At 45.1% G+C, this 21,013-nt stretch overlaps 1 protein-coding gene across 7 annotated transcripts in view; it reads right to left on the bottom strand.

The window, feature by feature from the left end:
* The window catches only part of HLCS (holocarboxylase synthetase), a 238,033-nt gene that overhangs the window by 177,494 nt on the left and 39,526 nt on the right, over nt 1-21,013 (bottom strand). For all 7 annotated transcript variants that reach the window (XM_042954462.1, XM_042954460.1, XM_042954459.1 and 4 more), the window contains 2 exons: nt 19,710-20,656; nt 14,500-14,682 (listed from right to left, as the gene is read on the bottom strand). In XM_042954462.1, the coding sequence (XP_042810396.1) occupies nt 14,500-14,682; nt 19,710-20,656 (1,130 nt within the window). The remainder of the gene's footprint in view (nt 1-14,499; nt 14,683-19,709; nt 20,657-21,013) is intronic.

The raw sequence follows: 21,013 nt of genomic DNA, 5'->3' as shown, positions 1-21,013 counted from the left end.
AAAACCCCGGGGCACACCACACCCGCGGGGGGTGGGGAGGGGCACAGGACACTGTCCTCGGTACAGTCACAGGAGAAGCCTGTGCTTCAGACGGTAACTCCTCGTTCGCGGCAACGAGCGGCTGACCAACCAGCGAGAACACGCTAAAATTTCTAAACGGGAAAGCATGTTAATAACAGATAAAAAAACTCCACCTGGTTGGTGTTCCTTGGGCACGTCAACAGCCAATTCTTTTAAACTGTTTAACATGGTTGTTTATGAAATTCCCATCCTACCTGAATAAACGGTGACAGAACTAGATTGGACGGGCAGCCAGTCCAAGCTGGGTGGGCTGTTTGCTGCTAGCCTGTCCCCTGAGGCCCCTCGGGTGTCCCAGACACAGGAGCAGGGGAAACGTTTCACAATACGTTAGTGGTAAAAGCCAAAACGCTTCTTAAGTGTTCAAACAAAACGCTCTTACTAAATGCCTACTATAGGCCGAATACTGGGAAGATTAACAACATATGGTCCTTGCTTTCAAATGATCTTGTATTACAGTTTAATGGGGCAGACAGATATTCACATAAATAATACAACAGCGTTTGTACACTACTTACAGTTTACCAAAAAAAAAAAAAAAAAAAAAAAAGTTCTTATGGAAGCAAGCAATAAGATCTAAAGTTCCCAAGTCGCAATACTTGAGTTAGAAAGTTGAAAGAAAAATTGTAAATCCTATACTCATGACGTGGTCATCAGTGGAATTTTCCTAGATCAGGGGTAGAAACCCTTTGTTAGCCATAAAAGATCAACTAGTTGTCTTCCTAACACGTGGCTCCAAGATGTTTTATGTTTCATAATTCAGGATTTTAAGACACATTATAATGTAAGACTTTCATACATGCTGGCCGATGTGAGGAGGGGATGTGCCCGTAGGGCGATGACCAGCCACCCAGAACCACTACAGACCAGGAGGCTACGGTTTTACTTCAAATAAAGAAAACCAGCCCAGGGCCAAATGCAGACTAGCACCACTCTCTTGCCAACTCCTAGAAGCAACAATGTCAAAGCCTCACGCTTTCATAAATAACTTACAAGTTATTTACATTTTTACTTAAAGGCAGTAACGTAGGAATCTTCCCAAAAAACCCAAACACTCTTTATCAAGAAAATGTAGCAAAAACGTTAACAAGGGTGAATCAAGGTGAAGGCTACATGTGGTTTATGTACTATTCTTTCACCTTTCTTAGATTTCTTTTTTTTTTTTTTTTTTTTAAATAGAAAGTTTAGGACAAATGAAGCGATTTGTTCCAGAGGCTCTAAGGCCCCTCCAGCTCCAACATTCACTATGTATTTCTGTTCTGCTATTAATCCTAGAATCATCATGGACACAGCCTTTCTAACAAAAAAGTTAAAAATCAAAAGAAATCAGGGAAGCCTGGATGGTACAGTCAGTTCAGTGTCCCAATTCTGGATTTTGGCTCAGGTCACAATCCCAAGGTTGTGGGATCGAGCCCTGAGTCGAGCTTTGCGCTGAGCGCAGTCTGCTTGAGAATCAATCTCTCTCTCTCTCTGCCCTTCTCCCCCATTGGTGTACTCTCTCTCTCTCTCTTGCTCTTTCTCTCTCTCAAATAAAAAATAAAAAAATAAAAAAAAATAACAACCACCAAGAACATCTTCTAGCGTTTCACGTTTTAGTTGAATCAGCATGACCCCCGCATTGGGGCAGGGAGGCTATGGCCACTTGGGGCAAGAACACCTTCCTGAAAATCCAGATTGCCATCGCCATGGGCCGTTCCTCCAGAGGCCTGGATCTTGAACGGTCCAAACGCAGGACGTACTCCCCCTGAACACAAACCCCAGTACGTTCGTGAAGCTTTTCAGTATATGTGGAATCAGTGTATTAATAACAGCTTATTGGCACTGAATGAAAAACACACAAGTCTTAATCTTAGGTCTTGAATTGGGTCCAGGCCGTACGTAATACCTGGCTGGAAGGGATACAGCTGTAAGCATGCTTGGTGACTGGAGGCTACGTAGTGAGACCTGAGTTTTGAAACCAGGATTGGTAGCTTAACAAAATTTACTGGTTGTAGAAAAAGTAAACTCGCCTCTAGGGAGGTGAGCTCAGTCTCGCCATTCTGACAGCAGGCCCTGGTGGCCAGTTTAGCGAAAAGTGTTGGCTCTGAGGCTTGAAAGTTCCAACCTTGTCTTAATGAAGGTCGCTGCGAGCAGACAGTCCACTCCAGGTAACAGCTGCGGGGTGATTAGGGAAAGCAGCAAAAATTCAAACCAAGGTGCACCTCTGAGTCACATAAATTGACAAGTCATTAGGTTACCTGTTGCTTGCATTAAAAAAAAAAAAAAAAAATGTAGTACTGTCTTTTGAAAAAAAGACAGAATTTAGAAAAAAAGGAGAATTTATTTTAAAGGGGTAAGATCATAACACAAGGCAGGTAATATTTACCTTCGTTTTGAAGGTTACCTCGTTTCTTAATTGTATGGAAAACAGTTAAATATTCAAGGAGCAGAGATTCCTACCCAAAATCAAGTGTGTTCTGTCCACTTCTCTACGCAGATTCACCCGCTACCACTAATTTCCACATACCAAATGCTGGGAATTCTTACTGTAATATAAGGAACTGGTCCATAGGGCAGATAACTTCTAGAAAATGCTATCATTCCTTCAGAGAATGAAATAAAATAGTCAAAATTTTATGTAAGGGAGGCCTGATTTCCAGTGTCGCGGATTCTCCGTTTTACTGGATACAACTAGAATGTTCAGAGGTTGACAGTTGGCTTCAAAGGCGGAGAGCTGTAAGAAGGGAAAGCCACAAGCTCAGAGCCGACTCCTTCGTAAGGTGCACTCTGTCCTCAGCCAGGAGAGAACAATCTGGAAACAATCTGGTGGGCAGCTGCTCTCATCAACAAACTGTTTATTGTAAGAAAGTGGCTGGGTCAAAGGCTAAACATCAACCCGAACCGAAAGCATACGGAGCAAAAATCAATACCGTCCCCGCTGAAGAAGCCAGGACTCCTCATGCAGAAAAGAGAGGGAGAGAGACTCGTACCTCACTCTGAACGGACGAGCGTCAGACAAAATTCCCGTGTTTCAACGCATGGCTGTCTTGCATGCTATTACAAATGAGTATTTGCTGCTATTTTCAGAACACCCTAGTAGCAAGAGCTAAAATACAGCATTTCGAGAGACACGGAAATCTACTTTCCAAATTACTTGCCCAGAAGTTATACTGGCTTATATCTAGTTGCTTTCTTCTTACATTTGTTTTATAAAGGAACCAACACGCTTATACACTATGCACAGATAATATAGCCAGTCTTTATATTTATCTAATTAGAAAATGGAACACTGGCTATGAGACTATACAAAAGAACTGATTTATTTCAGGTGTGTCAGTGGTATTCTGGTTATGATTTTAAACAGAGCTCTTATCTTTTAAAAACACATACTAAAATGAGAGAGCTGACAGAATATCTGGGATTTGCCTCGAAATAATATGGAGGAGTGGGTAGGATTAGACAAAATAAGACTGGCCAGAATAAAAACCTATGAAGCAGACTAATTGAGAGTTCATTACATTTTCCATTTACTTTTGTACACTTCAAATTTTCTACAAAACGTTTCCTTTTTTTTAATTTTTTTAACATTTATTTTTCAGAGACAGAGAGAGACAGAGAAGGAGCAAGGGAGGGGCAGAGAGAGAGGGAGACACAGAATCCCAAGCAGGCTCCAGGCTCCGAGCTGCCAGCAGAGAGCCCGACGCGGGGCTGGAACCCACGAACCATGAGATCATGACCTGAGCTGAAGTCAGACGCTTAACCAACTGAGCCACCCAGGTGCCCGCAAAACATTTCCTTTTATGTGTGTATACAATTCAACAGTTACTACAAAAAAGAAAAAGAACAGTTTCAAAAAAAAATTTTTTGTTAAATATGAGGAAAGTATTAACCTACCAACACAAATTCACTGACTCCCTGTTAAGGATATATATGTACTATAGAATTACTAGGCGTCCAGCAGGACTGTTTGGGGCAACGTCTGAAACAGAGCTGTTGAATTCCAAGTCAAACCCTGGAGAAGCAGAGAGAGATGTTCTGTGCGTTCCCAGTGCGTTCATGAGCCAACCAGGCCAGGGTCTGGCAGAAACAGCACCACAAGATGGTATTTAACTGCATTATGGAGCATGAGAACATATGTGAGCTGGTACAGAAACCCAAATGACATAAATAGCCATGTTTTTACAACAGCCAATTTAGCACACATATTCTGAAAACATAAGCTGATTGCAAATTTGAGGCTCCTATATATTGCATTGATAAATTAACAGGGAAATCCATTGGAGAAAGAACCGAAAGAAAATAAAGCAGAGAGCAAAACATTCTTTCACTTTGCTTCAATTATGCCAGGACAAGGATGAAAATAGTAGTAACTTTTTCGTTTCTTTTCTCTTTTCTTTCTTTTTTTTTTTTTTTTTTTTTTTTTTTGTGCATCTGATTGCTTTGCTGGGACCAGCATAAATACCAGAGTCCTAGAAAGAATGTGAAAGATCATCTCATCTATCCTCCCACGAAGAACAGAGAGGGTTTGGTAATGACAATTTGGTGACCGTGGGTGTCCTTTAAAAAGCCACCTTGCGTGACAAACTCACTTGGCCAACCTGACAGAGCACACGCAATCCCATCATCACAGAAGGAAAGTACACACCAAAAGGGGAATCCTCAAAATCACAGACCTTTGACCTTTCAAACATTTTACAGACAAAAAAGCCAGAGGAAAAACTTAAATATTCATGCAGATCAAGGTTGCCTGTGGAAAGCAACGATCTGGAGTAATAATCTAGACAATTCTAAGGCAGAATGGGTCTGGACATTCCCCTCAAAAAAAAACGGACCATCATTTTTTAATTTACGAAACCACAGTTGAGTGTTTTCTTTTAAAAGACATATTTCCTTATTTACTGAGATTAAAAACAGGAAGGGGGGATTAGTGGTGCCATCACCTAATTAGTCATTAATAAACTGCCGTATGAATTCATTTCTGCTCAAAGACAAGAAACCAACTTGTCAAATACTTGGAAAACTTTGCAAGTTTTCTTAGAACAATACTCTTTACTTTAATTTTACATTTCAAACTTTTACTTTGCCCGCAGGAAGCAAGTAGGTTTAAACTACACGCTTTCACAGCTCAGGACTCAGGAGAGATTTGTGGTTTCTGACACCAGCAAACAGCCCGGGGAGGCACCCACTCAGAATCGAGTGATCCCGCTGACCAGGGAGGGCTGGTGTCAGTCCACCTTTGCAAGACATTCTATTTAGAATTTGAGTTTAAATCTTGGAGGTGCAAGAGCCAAGTGCCCACACAATTGTCCTCTTCACCTAGAACCCCGATCTCCCCACACCCGGACACAGGAACAGGAGACACACAGGAGAACTTGACACTCATGTCACAAGATTAAACTGTAAATCTCCATGTGCCGATGGGAAAGTATGTTTCCTTTTTAGCAGAAATCTGTAGATATTTTCACCAAAATCTCCCATCCTCGGGGAAAAAGACCTCCCCACAAAGGAAGGTTCTATTTCAGCGATTGTATAGCATTTTCTACAAGTTTTAGTTAAAGCAAACAGAGGAAAATACACATATATTTAATTAATAATTCATTCGTTATTTATGCTAATTCATATATTAAAATTTTAAAGGTTCAAATACTACTAAAAACTATCAGTTAAAACAAATATTCTAAATGTTTTTTAATGTTTATTTTTTAGAGAAAGAGAGACAGAGTACGAGTAATGGAAGGGCAGAGAGAGGGAGACACAGAATCCGAAGCAGGCTCCAGGCTCCAAGTTGTCCAGGGCTTGAACTCACGAACCACGAGATCATGACCTGAGCAGAAGTCGGACGCTTGACCGCCTGAGCCACCCAGGTGCCCCTAAAACAAATATTCTAAAGACCCTTAATTGTTCTCATACAAATCCATGTCCCCCAAGTCATCAAATGGGGTTTGACCCCTAGAATTTTTTCCGAAGGGCAATATTTCTAACAATCAATTAAGAACTAAAAGAACCGCCCATACTCCAGTATTTCTTCCACTGATTCTACTATTAACCCGAAGCCTGCAGACGTTTCAAGAAAAAAAAATACAACACAAGCAGAAGAATAATACAGAGTTTTTCTAGAAACATCCAGTATCTGGAAGGCTGTGTGTGGCCAAACTTGGTCCAACAGCGCCTGGGAAAAAGCATCCACTCACAGGCAGCTACGAGGAGCCGGAACCAGAAGAAACTAAAAAAGGGATGACGGCATTCCCGTACCTCGGAGAGAAAGAGAGACAGACAGACAGACTAACCTTAGCCGGGTTTGCCCACTCTCTAGCGGTAGCCAGAGAGGTCTTGGCCTGTACTCCCGGCTGAGGTCCAACACAGGATACCCCACTCGGGTAGGGGATACCAGATTACACACCCTTCAGGGCCACAAATTGCCTGTCAGTTTTGAAACCCCGAAACGGGATCAAACATTTTTGCAAGACGGTACAATTCTCCGAGCAACGTTCCCGAATTTTTAGCATGAATGGAAACAAAATGTGCTCCCTGTCTGGAATTCACACACCGGAAAACTAAGCGGAACATTTCTCGATGGTGCTCAGGTCTCAGCACCCAGCACTGCGGGACTGACCCGGGGCGGGGGTTGGATCTCGGCTCTGCACCTGAGCTCGACCCTTGGGCCATGCCCTCCAGCCTGGTGCCAGCATGGGCTCATTCCCTGGGATGTACTTTTTACGCCCGGGAGACCAAAATCTGCTCCTAAGAGTGCTGCAAGACTTCTAGAGACAGCTTCAATCGACTTCCCCGGGAGGCAACGCCATAATCCGTCCCCACTCACACATGGCAGCTATTAGGGAGCTGCTGTAGGAGACAGAAAGCATTTGGATGGGAGGACTTTTTCTTCCAAAAGGGCCTGTTTCCCATCCACGGATCTGTGACTGCATAAGCGGTGGATATAAATAGTCTGAGGAAATAAAAGCGCCCTTCCTAGAGTGCTACCCCCCAGAAGGAAACCACGGAGAGAGAAGCTCGCTCTCGCCTACCCCTGCCCCACGCCAGCCAGCAAGAACCAAGCTAGAACCAAACGAAAACAACATCCAGCACAAACAGAAAACAACCAAAGTCGTGACTGCCCGTGTTTCCTACAAGCAAATTATCAGTCCCTGCCTTCCCTGTGGCCCAGAAGTATCTACTCCTGCAGGAGTCGCTTGGAAACACTCTTGTGGAAATAAGATTCAAATAACAATATGGTACCTACAGTAGCCGAAAAGCGTCCCGCCCCCACCCCGCCAAAAGATAGACCAAAATAAAAGGCAGCTAAGGAAAACACCCCAGCTGTTATCTCTTTAGCATTTCAACATCGAAACACATCATGTCACCTTTGACACAGGCATTATGTTTGATGACAGGAAGTCAGTTAAAATGAACAAAACATTTCCAGTTTAGGTGAAGGGCGAAGGAAGAAAGAAAAGGAGAGAAAGGTATACGAAGGACCCTGAAACATTCGTAGCTATAAAAGCTTTTAAATGTTTGCTTTAATCTGCCAGCTGCTCTTGAGCTGGCGCTGTATTGTAAAAGAGTCACCACAACACCACGTCAGCCACATGTCAAAAGCTATTCAGGGCGCACCTGGAATTCTGAGTTTCTCTCTAATTTGGACCCCTAAAAATTATTTTCTAAGCTGTGTTTTAAAGTAACACGGGGAGTTTCCATCTCACCGCACTTATTGGAGATTCAGAGCAAAGATGAAAGGCAGAAGGAGCGAGGACGCACTGCCTACGCTAAAACACGGAAAGCAAAGGTTTTTGGTTTTGTTTTTTTTTAATTGGAGAATTCTAATTAACTCCGAAAAATCCAACAGATGCTTCACTGCTCCACAACCTGGCTTGCTCTTCCGAAGGGGGAAGGACCCCCACCCTGCCCTTCCAACCTGTCAGGGCCGCTGTGAGACCCAGGTGAGGCCTGGGGAGGCACCTAGTTACTTATGCCGCATGCCACAAAATGGGAATGTCTCTGTCGGCCGGAAACTTCCACAGCAACGTCTCACGCCCAGTAGGCACTCAGATGTTTGCTAAGTGCAGAGGTTGGTGAGAGGAGGAGGGAGGAACCATGTAGCATGATTTCGTCTCAGTTTCTCCCTAAAGCAACCAACATCAGAAGAGGAACAACTCCCCAGGGTGGAAGGGACTGTGTTAGAAGATATTAATACGTTGACAGATACGGAAAGTACTCCCACCTGCCTTTTGGGTGGGGGAGGAGGCATTCCACAGCAAATGATTTGGGGTTGAATCAAAATGAAATGTGACACTAGTTTTTGTTTTAAAGCATGCAGGACCCATCCCACAACACCCACACACTACCCAAATCACACACGTAGACACAACAGGACGATTTCTGCCCAGCTGCTTTCACAACAACTCTGGTTGTCACTTCTTGTTACGGTGACATTGCGACCCCAAGGCAAAGGAACCACAGACCCCTCCACGTGCCAGGACCCCCAACATCCTGCAGGACACCTCGGTGCCATCAGCCATGAGGAACGCCCAAGTTCCATGAGGAACGCCCAAGAGAATGCCAGCTTTGCAGTTTCAGAAAGCCCCAGGCCTCAAACAGAGATGTCCCAGGGCAGGGGAGCGTGCCGGGCGAGCTGTGCACAGTCCACCCTCCTCCCCTTCCCCTGGCCGGCTGGGGGATCCAAAGGGATCCACTGGCAGCCCACTCTGCACAGAGGTCCCATCCCGGCTCGGAAGTCCCATCCCGGCTCGTCCCCATCAACCAGCTGCTGCTCGGAGCCTCGGGCTCTACCCCACGCCCTCCCCTGGTGGAGAGAAAAATGGAAACAGAGCCCAGAGAAACAGAAACAAAAAGGCGAGTTTTTCCATGGGACTTCAGGTCGTGCAAGGGAAAGAGCTGTGGTTTTCTATCCAATCGGGGTCGCTCACAAACGCATATGGATTCCCCCACGGAAAGGTGTATTCCTGCTAACTTCCCACCAGCACCAGTGGCGGGAGGTCTGTGCGGCAGCCACCCAGTAATCTAGGGTCAACCGCGTAGCTTCTGACTCTCTCACTCAACACACGCCTCCAGGAAGGAGGTTATCTGTTTGAAAGGACTCACTGTGTAGATGTCAGCACATGTGTGGTCCTCTTTGAGGAACAGTTCGAGGGGTTCCGTCAAGAAACATCCACGCGGGGACAAGGGCGCTCAAATTATGCACTTCTACAGGCCCCCCAGTAGTACCTTCCACCCACAGGCATGAACGGATTGCTGATGCCCATGGTGCCCACACAGGAACATGGGAGCCACAGCTAAACCAGCAGTGTAGCAGGAACTAGCCTTTCACCGGAGTCAAGTCATTACTAACAAAGCTAGCGCTTCTAAGGTAATTAATATAGGGGCGCCTGGGTGGCTCAGGGGTTGAGTGTCCGACTTCAGCTCAGGTCACGACCTCATGGTTCATGAGTTTGGGCCCCACATCGGGCTCTCTGCTGTCAGTGCTCAACCCACTTCAGATCCTCTTTCCCCCTTGCTCTCTCCCCCTCCCCCGCTTGCATTCTCTCTCCCTCTCTCAAAAACACAAACATTTTTTAAAAAAATAATATTGATGTCAAATATTAAATAAGTTATCCGTATCTACACAACAGTCCTTACTTTTTTTTTTTTAAGTTCTTATTTAAATTCCAGTTAGTTAAGAGGCGCCTAGGTGGCTCAGTCGGTCGAGCGTCAGACTTCGACTCAGGTCATGATCTCAGTTGGTGAGTTCGAGCCCCGCGTCAGGCTCTGTGCTGACAGCTCGGAGCCTGGAGCCTGCTTCGGATTCTGTGCCTCCCTCTCTCTCTGCCCCTGCCCTGTTCGTGCTCTGTCTCTCTCTCAAAAATAAATAAACATTAAAAAAAAAAAATTTTTTTTAATTCCAGTTAGTTAACATTCAGTGTGATGCTAGTTTCAGGTATACAATTTAGTGATTCAACACTTCACATACAACAACACCCGGTGCTCATCACTTAAGCCCCATCATCTATTTAACCCATCCCCTCATCTACCTGGACTTAGGTATGGCAGCCTTAGGACAATGCACAAAAAGCGTCTTCTATAGTTTGAAAGAGGAGCTATTTAAGCACAGGGATAGACAATATGTACTGGCACCAGTGATTACTTATGGTAGTGCATAATCATGTTTCCATTTTGGTACTGAACCTGTCCCTGGTTAATGGCTTTTCTCATGTTTTGAGCATTAACACTCAAGTGGTGACCATTTATGGGCTGTCTTCGAAGTCTAGTAACAGTAATTTGTATGTATTTTTAGTAACCAGGTTTGTTCATAATAAAAATAATACAGGTACATTACAGAAAATGTAAAAAACACAAAAGTTTAGTATAATCAGCCCTAATTAAGCCCACCATCTAGAAATACACCCTATACATACTGTATTTCCTTTCAGTCTTTTTTCTGTAGACGTGTGTGTGTGTGGTGTACATGTGTTCATGTGTTTTGTCTGCTTTGACAGAGCATAATCTTGCCGAGGGCTGAATTTCAATCCTGCCCCTGGGAGTTTCAATTAAATGGGAAGCCCCGCTCACCCAGAGAATGCACCTCAGCGGAGCCCTGCTTCCTCAAGGTGTCATGCATCGTGACGCTTCTGAGGCCATACATGACTGGATTTTAGAGGGGAAATCACATGCTGCTGTGGTGTGTGGGTGTCGGTGAAGGTTCAGAACACATCCCTAGCAAACACCAAGAGTCGAATATACTCTGGGTGAGTGGTTTTTTTTTTTTTCCCCTACCTGGATCACCATGCTATTCTTTTCCATTTGTATCATAGTAATGTGGAAGCTCATAGGTGCCTCATAAATCTTCTGTACCATTTGCTATGAAGAGCAAGGGCCTAGGCACCAAACTGTGTAAACACAGCTGGTACGCAGTAAAACTATTCAGATAACTAGTGTGTTTATTTTCTTCTTTCATATTCCATCCTGTAATAGGACCTAGCATCCAGCAAATGTTTAATGGAAGATGGATATTATTAACTGTGGCACTGAAATAATTCCTACACATCCAGAAGAAAGTGCCACCAATATAATGGAAAACTACTACAGTATGTGAAGCTGATGCAGAGAGAAAAAAAAAATCTCTGAACAGATTCCAGGGAGTCTTCCACCAGGCAGCCTAGCTCAGCAGCGACACCGTGCGGTGAGAGGTGGTTGATTCTCAACAGCACAGAGTATTTTACAGGGAGCAGGAAGCAGAGGCCGGCACAGGCATCGAATCTGCAAGGCAGGTGATGAATCTAAGGATGGGCCGTGTATTACAGATGCCAGGATACCAACATCCTCTCACGCACCTTCATTACATGGGGATCAATGAGATCTAGTAAGAAGGCTGCGGGAAAGAAAATCAAATAGAAAGTACGACCCAGCTCTGTTGCCAATCTGTCATTCCCAACTATCTGTAAAAGCTAAAAGTGCTGAGCCATCACCGGCACAATGACCAGATGTTCCTAAATGTCTCCACCTAGACATTAAGAGGATGGCCAGAGGAAATGAGCACCTGCCTCCAGAAAGACCATCAAAGTCGGTGAATATCCTTCTGCTTTCATATTCATTTGCATGATAATCCCTTAAAGATTTTGTATCCCAGGAAAACATACTCTAACATCCTGAATTCTTGTATTTCTTTTAGCAGCAGATTCAAAGTCTTCTAGAAGAGTACTAAAACTAAGAAATGTGGATATACACAATACTCATATGCCCACTCCCTCAGCTCCTTGGGCTCCCAAAGTAAAAAGGAACTCAGAGAAAGGCAGTCGGGAGAAAATGTAATGCACAGGATTAGCAGACCAACTGGATGACCCAAAATGAGAAGAGAACATTTCTGAAAATTGCTCTTCCCCAAAGTTACTATGTAATAAGGAACTTGGTCGGTTTGGTGCCTGTATAGGGTATTTGTGAATCTGTATGTAGAACAAGTACATGTTTTCATTTTGTTCAAACATTTCATTCATTCCCAAGATTTGTGAATGAGGGTTACCCATCAGTAGGGGGAAAATGTCTCCCCCACACCCGCAGGCGGTTTAAAGAACCAAAAGGACAAAAATATAAAGCATCTACTGGGTATGTTAATATAAGCAGACACGCAACACAAAGCCTCTGCTTAGGTATTTCGGGTCATACCCATCCTAAAGACACAGGAAATGCCTAGAACCCAAACCTTGGGAACACGTTTGCCTCTTCACTGAGGAGTCCAGAGGGGCGAGAGTCAAAGAGTCCAGAGGGGCGAGTCCCAAGGCCAGTGCAGTCAGAATTCCTGAGAAAGGTCAAAGACCACTGCCACGGGCAGGCCTGGTCTCTCTGGCTCCATGACCTCAGAATAAGCAGGTACTTCCTCACATTTCCAGTCTCAGCCCTCCACGATCAGGAAAGGGGGGACAGAGAAGATTTAGGAGAGTGACAGTCACATCTCCCCTGGGACCAGTAACCCTTATCCACGAGGCTCTGCCCCATCCCCCCAAAGCAGGAGGGACCACACGTGGGTCATCTAAAGGAGCTGAAGCTCTGAGGACCCACTTTATTTTGATAAAAGTCACAAGACAGAGCTGATGCTTTTCCTTCTATTAACTGAGCACTCAGAGACAAATGACGTGGAGTTTTGAATTCCCAAGTTGAAGGCACAAAACCAAAGTCATATCATTAATTCCTAAGAGCACCCATTAAAAAGAGTGCAAACTGGGGCGCCTGGGTGGCTCGGTCGGTTAAGCATCCGACTTCGGCTCAGGTCATGATCTCGTGGTTCACGAGTTCGAGCCCCGCATCGGGCTCTGTGCTGACAGCTTGGAGCCTGGAGCCTGCTTCCGATTCTGTGTCTCCCTCTCTCTGACCCTCCCCCCATTCATGCTCTCTCTCTGTCTCAAAAATAAATAAACGTTAAAAAAAAAAAATTTTTTTAATAAAAAAAATAAAATAAAAAGAGTGCAAACTGGCTGAAAGCCATAATGAAAATGCAATAAAAGAATGTCTCTTAAATGAAAAAAAACATCATCCATTGCAATATTATTCATTTTTAAAATTTAAAATTATTACCTATAGTCTATTTTTAGACTGGGCATCAGGCACTTTTGGGCACATTATACGCATGTAATTTATCAAAACTCTCAACAATCTAATAATAATACTATTAATCACTGGACTTTTTTTTAAGTTTATTTATTTATTTTTGAGAGAGAGAGAGTGAGCACAAGTGGAGGAAGGGCAGAGAGAGAGAGGGAGACACGGAATCTGAAGCAGGCTCCAGGCTCTGAGCTGTCAGCACAGAGCCTGACACGGGGCTCAAAGCCATGAACCACGAGATCATGACCTGAGCCGAAGTCAGCCAGTCAATTGACTGTGCCACCCAGGCGCCCCAATCCTATAAGGTATCTTAATACTAGATCCCTCAGAGTTTATACCAGTCTTCTACAAGTGAGCAAATCCCACCCAGATAGCCTGCAGCTCTGTTCTCCTCTGAAAGCTAAGTTTGCCAAGGGACAGAGTACAACCTAAAAGGGAGTTCCTTCTCTTTTTTATTTTTTTAATGTTTATTTGTTTTTGAGAGAGAGAGAGAGAGAGAAAGAGAGAGAGAGAGCATGTGCATGCGCGCGTGCACACACACACAGCAGTGGGGGGTGAGTGGGACAGAGAGATGGGGGACAAGGGAAAGCAGGTAAGTTTGGTGTTTAGAGTCACCTGGACTATCAGATATTTGCTAAAACTGCACGGTTACATCACTAAACTCACAAATTTCCCCATTTAGGGGAGCTGAGAAAAAGACCCGCAAAATCATTTGCCACAATTAACAAGAAATTGACAGCTTGACAAAACAAAGCAAAGGGGTTAGCAGGAGACACCCCTAGGGAACCTGGCAACCTGCCCAAACCAGGTAACAACCACAGGCATCAAGTGCAGACACAAGACCGGGAAAATTCCTGAATACATTCCCAGCTCCATGGGCATTTTCCTTTTAGACACAACTAGATCTAAACTGAAATCCAGAGCCCTTCCGCCACAAGATGGCAGGCATCAGCACAAATGAAACAAAACTTGGGGTTTTCCCATCCAAATATTCACTGAGAAAGGCCCAAATCAAAACAGAGGTTTTTAATCCCAAATGAATAAAGTGTGGCTTCCAAATACACTCTTGACACATGAAAGAGTGACCCTTTTTTTTTTAACCATAAAATGGATAGGATGTGACCTTTAAGATTTAATACCTTCTAAACTCCCTTCTCTCCCTCCCTCCCTTACAAACACCAAAAATATCAGCTATACTTGGATATCTTTAAGGCAGCTCCCAACTCCTCTGAAGTCAAAATAAAAACAGAAATCAACACCACAAACCCACCGCAACGGAACCCCTGAGGAAAAGGGTCACCGTCTGGAAGAAAGGCATCCAAGGCGCCCCCTTCTGGGCTGAGCGCACACACTCACCTCGGCAGCAGGCAGTAAGTACAGAGGCGTTAAGGCAGGAGCTCGTTTTAGGTCACAGTTCAGGCCGAGCGTCGTCAGGATCTCCCTAAGGACTTCGTATCTTCTCGTATTGCTTGATTTGAGCAGATTGAAATCTTCCTGGGCTTGCACCACTGAAGAGCTGGGAGGTAGTTCTAAATGCGCCTGAGGGAAAAAGACACCACTTGGTAAATCGGGGCACTTACCGACCTCAATAGAAACAATATCCTCGCCGGGTCTTCTGAAAACTTAAAACAGGAATCCTAATTATCAACAGCATGTAAATGTTGAACATTTGGAGAGTAATGACAAGCAATAAAAAGATGCAAAGGAGCCAACTGACACGGTGGCTGTCAGGCAGAAAAGCGATGCTGGAAACGAGCCTGGATAGTGATCAGACTCTGTCCAGGTCCAGACATTTATCACTAACCAGGCAGTGGAACCTGGGCAAATCGCTTAACTTGATCACTCGACCGAAATGCTTAGAAATACAATAGTTCTGGGGCGCCTGGGTGGTTCAGTCGGTGGAGCTTCCAACTTCGGCTCAGGTGGTGATTTCATGGTTCGTGGGTTCAAGCCCCGGATCTGGCTCTGTGCTGACAGTGTAGAGCCTGCTTTGGATTCTCTGTCTCCCTTTCTTTCTGCCCCTCCCCTGGCGTGTGCAGGCGAGCTCACTCTCTCTCTCTCTCTCTCAAAAAATAAAGAAACATTAAAAAGAAAAAAAGAAAGAAATCCCATCAGGCTGAGAACCCAAGTGAAGTCCCTACTGAACTCAGGGAGGCGTGATGGTCATGTTGAAACTCTCACTCTACCTGTTAGTCACAACCATTGGGGAACAATACCAGGGAGGAATATAGCCTTATTCACCATTGTAAGAGTGTCTGCAGGCCTTCACATAGGAGTGGGGTTTGAGGGACCCCGGAAAGGCCCAACCCACCACCCTCTGATTAAATTTAAGATTCAGGACTTCATCTGTCTAGTTCAGGCTTTGTTGTCCACTTAAAATCAAACCACTCCCACCTATCAACATGGTCTGAAGGAACATGCTAGATCTTCTGGCTCCCTTCAGCTAGAACCTTCTTAGCAGTGGCATGTGCCTTGGTATAAAGGAACAGACTCGAACTTCTGGCCCTCTTGAGATCAGATTTTAAGTGGCCCTTAGAGCCTTGGAGGGTGCCACAACATTGAGCAACCTAAGCATGTTTGCTTCATTTTGCTTTTGACAGGGGTCCGCTGTGGGTTTCTGTTGTACACAGAGCTCCTGACCTGATATTATAGGAGCATTATGAAAATAAAAAGCAAAGTGCCAGCCTTCAGACGATATAAAATCCCTCAATTCCCACCCAAGCCTTCACCAAGTCAAAAATACTGTCCAAAATGGTCCAACTGTTCAAAGTCAATGTCAGTCTGAAAAGGTTTGTAGAGACTGTCCTGCCACTACAGCGGGTGAGCTGGCCACTGAAGCAGGGGTGAGTCTGTCCTCCAAAGAGCCCTGGAGAGAAGAGGAGGGAGAAAAGTAAAATCCGTCAAAGTATCCAAAGCCTGCCGAGTCTCCTTCTCCCCTGGGTTCTCTCCTTACATGTGGCCTCTCCTCTCCAGTGGACAAAGCCAGTGCTGGGGCAATGAGCAGAGCTGTGGGTCACGTTCAACTCATGTGAGCACGCGGCTCTCCTGGAGCTTACCCCTTACAGGTGCAGAAATAAAATGAGCAAAGTGGGCCCAGGAGAAAGGCGTGAGAGTGACGAATGGCACACGCACACCCCAACCTGAGTGATACACACAAGATCCAAGCACACACGTGAGGTGTGCTGAACTCGCTGAGGAAGACAACGAGGGCTCGCCCCACAGGCAGGCCTCCAGGGTTCCAGGAGGTGACACAGACATTGTGCAAGGAGTGCTTTTGTGGACTTCAAGAGTCAGCGCTTCTATGACAGATTTGGGGCTCAGGAAAGCATGTGCTTCTAGATTTGCACTCCTGGTTCTCTACGGCATCTGACAAATGTTACATCCTCTGGCTGGAATACTGTTACCATACTGATGGGTCCATTTTTATTACCTGGCTTCTTCTAAAATTAAGGCTTTCTGACCAGACCAAAAGCCAGAACTAAAGCATCTCCAGTCACAAATTGAGGACCGGGGCGGGGTTGGGAGTGGGGGCTGCTACAGGAATCTGTTGGGAAATACTGCTAACACCCTACAATGCACGAATGACTGACTCCACAACGAGGTAGGATCAGCCCCAATGTCAACAGTGCCATGGTTGAGAAACCCCACTGTAAACGCCATGCCACTGCTGCCATGTGCTAAGCCACAGAAGGAAATAAAATATTTTTAAATCCATTTGAGAGACATTTACTTGAGCAACTCCATGCCAAGGTCCTGGTCCATTTGATAATCAAATGTCAGCATGAACCCACAGCCTTAAATTTCCCCTGCAAACCTGATCATTATAGCAAGCACACGAAAATTTCCTTTTTCTTTATTACGAGCCCTCTTACTGGGTGACATCATTACTCCATTTATTATTACGATGAAAGGTAAAGGCATCCCCACGCAGCTCCTAGGCCATGAGACCACCACCTACTGTGTGGCTGTGGTTTGCCCTTGAAGTGCTTTGCGCCCTCTTACTGGGTTACATCATTACTCCATTTATTAGAGATGAAGACTGTGAAATTGACCAAGGAAAGAGGAAACTGGCCAGTCTGTGGTAACATTTATTGGCTGATCTCGGTGGCGAGGTACCGTAGTGACACAGGCCCAAGGAGAAAGCGGTGAGCCTGTCACACAGAGACTGGAAGTCATTTAAAATCAAAAATGACATTCTAATCCTCTGAATCTGATTTTTGAAGCTGCATCGTATTGCCTTTTTTTCTAGAGCGATGCGTGCAGTTTCAAATTTTATGACAGTAACGGGGTCAATTTAAATGGTGCAGCCAACAGAGTTGCCACGTAACTCCCAGAAATGCATCGCAACGGTGCCGAATCAATTTTCTAGTACAAGTCTGTGCACAGGGGTGGTAAAAGTCACCATTCAAAACTGAAATATGGCTCTAGGAAGTCAGGTTTTTAAGTGGATTTTCTGAGAATGCACAGTTGCTATAGTTACCATCTTTGCAGAGAAAAAGATAAGAGGAACATTTATTAGGCCTCCAAACTAATTCATGTGCTTTGCAGCCTCCGTGAAACCTGCTTGGCTTGCACACATTCACCTACCCTGATGTCCAGATTTCTTCACTGCAGGCATCTCTGCCCGAGCATTAGCTTAAGAACAAATGAGTGGGCTTTGGAATAGTAAAGAGACAAATTTATATCTCCATGAAGAATATTTGGTCAGAAAACCTCAAAAGACTTAGCTCCTAGGACGACATATGAAATGAAAATAAACAACGAAAAAAGGAAATGATTATCTAATTCAATAAAAACATCCCTGTAATAAAACAAAATCTGTTATACTCATCCTGGGAACTATTCTGGGAAAAATACCTACACTCACTCAGTTTTCTCATTTAAGGTAACAAATCCTTAAAGGGGCACCTTAAAGGTGGCTCGGTCAGGCAAGCATCCCACTTCAGCTCAGGTCATGATCTCACAGTTTGTGAGTTTGAGCCCCCCACATCAGGCTCTGTGCTGACAGCTCAGAGCCTGGAGCCTGCATCGGATTATGTGTCTCCCTCTCTCTCTGCTCCTTCCCCACTCATACTCTGTCTCTGTCTCTCTCTCTCTCAAAAGTAAGTAAACATTCAAAAAAAGAAAAAAAAAAATCCTTAAGAACAAGTGTTCATCTAACTCTATCAAAAACTTCTGCCCTGAAGCATTAAAAAGTTTGCAGTAAATTATCAGGGATTTTGAAATAGTCTCTCCTGTTTCCATCTGCTTAAACAAACAAAAAACTAAAAGGAAAAAGAAGGTGGGAAAAAAAAAAAAAAACAGCAGATGAGCCAAAGGGAAGGTTTGGGAAGGGAAACAGCAAGTCCTTCCTTCCCGCTGTCTCCTTACCTACATACAGCTGACCCTTCACCAACGTGGGGGCTTGGGTGCCAATCTTACCACGCAGCTGAAAATGCTCATATAACTTTTTACTCTCCAAAAACTTAACCTATAGCCTAGTGTTGACCAGAAGCCTTACCAATAAAATAGTCAAGTAACATGTATTTTGTATATTACATGTATTATATACTCTATTCTTACAATAAAGTAAGCTAAAGAAAAGGAAACTATTAAGAAAGTCATAAGGAACATGGGGCATCTGGGTGGCTCAGTCAGTTGAGCGTCTGACTCTTGATTTTGGCTTAGCTCATGATCTCAGGTCAGAGTCATGGGATTGAGCCCCACATCGGGCTCTGCACTGGGCTTAGAGTCTGCTCAAGATTCTCTCTCTCTGCCCCTTCCCCACTCACATACACTCAAGTGAGCTCTCTCTCTCCCTCTCTCTCACCAAAAAAAAAAAAAAAGACAGAGAGAGAGAGAGAAAGAGAGAAAATCATAAGAAACAGAAAATACATTTATAGTACTGTACTGTATTTAACCAAAAATATCCACACAAGTGGACCCACACAGTTTAAAGCCATATTATTTGAGGGTAGGTTGTATTAATTTGCCACAAAACTAAATTGCTTCAATATTCTCTTTGCAACTTTTCTCGGCACTTAGATTTTAAGAGTGACAGAATCATAAAAGAATTGAGGATTTGAAGTGTTTTCAACACTCACTACCCCAGAAGTTGGTGAGCATTCATTCATGTAGTCCCTGGCATCACCTACAATGTTGTAATGTGATGGTTACTAACACTTAAAATCACCAGCCCAAGGCACTCAACTCCCTACATTAACTAAAGGTTCGATTATATTGTGCTTTGAGACAAAAGAGTAAACTAACATAATTTGGAAAGAGTAATACCAGTACAGATCAATACAGGAACGAATTTTCTGACTAATCCTCCGTTAACCAGGAGTCTAATGGGCCATGACACCTGCTGCTATGTCCCTCCATCACGAGTATTTTGGTGAAATGGGATATTCAAATGACAGGAAAGCCCTCATCTAAACCTACTCCCCATCAGCAAAAACTCCCAGGCGAGGATCAAAAAGCACCCCACGAACACAGACTCCTGAGCCTTTCAGTGTGCGACCTTCGAGAGCATGCTCTCAGTCCGAGATCCCCAAAGGTCATCCCATGGATGCCGGCCTCCATACCTGGCAAAGAACAGCTTCTCCTCCACGTGGTCCAAAAGGCACTTGCACTATCAGCCTGTCCTTGTCCTCATTCTCCAGGTGACCCTGGAGCTTGCCCAGGCTGAGCTGTCCCCCAGGGCCCTCCTCATAAACATAGCCACTGCTCAGGACACTGAGCTTCACGTGGGTCTGGTCAGCCTTGGAGAAAACCAAGTTCTGGACTGTCTCCCGCAGCACACTCTTGCTTGTCACCTGAAAGCCAGCAAGCGTGAAGGGCGAACACAGGCCCAACACTTTCCCCCCCTGAGAAAGGTAGGCCACGAATTTCTGGGAAAGGTCTTCAGGAATCGCCTCCCTGGTGGCAATGACCAACAACAGACAGTTGTCCGACCACGGGTCTCTGAGAGCACTTTCCCTTGACAGGCGGTACAGTGTATAGCTCTCGGTGTCCACACAGTCAGCCAGAACGGACCGGACCTCCTGGAACCTGCCCAGGGATTCCTGGGAGGCAGAACCCATGTAGAAGAGGATATTGGGTGCCCTCCCCGTGATGTTGACTCTCCTCCCTTCTCTCTCCAGGCAGATGTCATCAGCAACATCCTCCAAAGTGCCATTGTGATCATACGGGAGATCTGGAATTTTCTCCGCAGATGCAAACTTGACAGATTCAATGGTGCTATTCTCAAGCTCCAAACACTCATGGCAACTAGACAGATGGAGGTGACGGTGCTCGATGGAGCCCACTCCTACGTCACCCTCCCCAGCAGGCTCGCGGCCAGAGGGACCATCTTTCCCTTCTGTGGGTTGTGCACCAAGGACCTTGAGGTCATCTCCACCAACGTCCTCCATAACGTCTGGCTCGGGCTTACTCTCAACGGAAGGTTCAGGATTCTGCTGTAGGATCTGGGCTTGCTTGTTTGAGGCCTGATCCTTAAGTGCCTTCAGAGTGGAGTCCTGCAACTGCACTGCTAAAATACAAACAGAACAGACAGCCCATCAACGCTTCTGGTTTGTCACAGAGCTCAGTTCAAGACCGCACGGTGCTCTCCGCACTCTGTGACTCTCGCTTCAGGGCAGCCCCCTGCCAGTCCCACCTATGTCCCCACCACAACTCTGTGGCATCCTCTGGATCCAAGTCACTGCTCCTGCTGCTGGGGGGGGGGGGGGGGGGGGGCGGGCCGCGCCTGATGACCCCCTCCCAGTGAAACCCCGCGTTTCCACAACACCTGTCCCATGTGAATCAGAGAGGTCATCAGGCCTACTTCCTTACAGATTCAATTTCTTGGGCATCCATCTCCTGTAAGAGAATGAAACTGAGAAACAAA

The sequence above is a fragment of the Panthera leo genome, chromosome C2 (assembly GCF_018350215.1).
Source record: "Panthera leo isolate Ple1 chromosome C2, P.leo_Ple1_pat1.1, whole genome shotgun sequence".
Classification (NCBI taxonomy): Eukaryota; Metazoa; Chordata; class Mammalia; order Carnivora; family Felidae; genus Panthera; species Panthera leo.
Note: the sequence above shows the minus strand (reverse complement) of the source record. Positions and strands in the feature narration are given on the sequence as shown.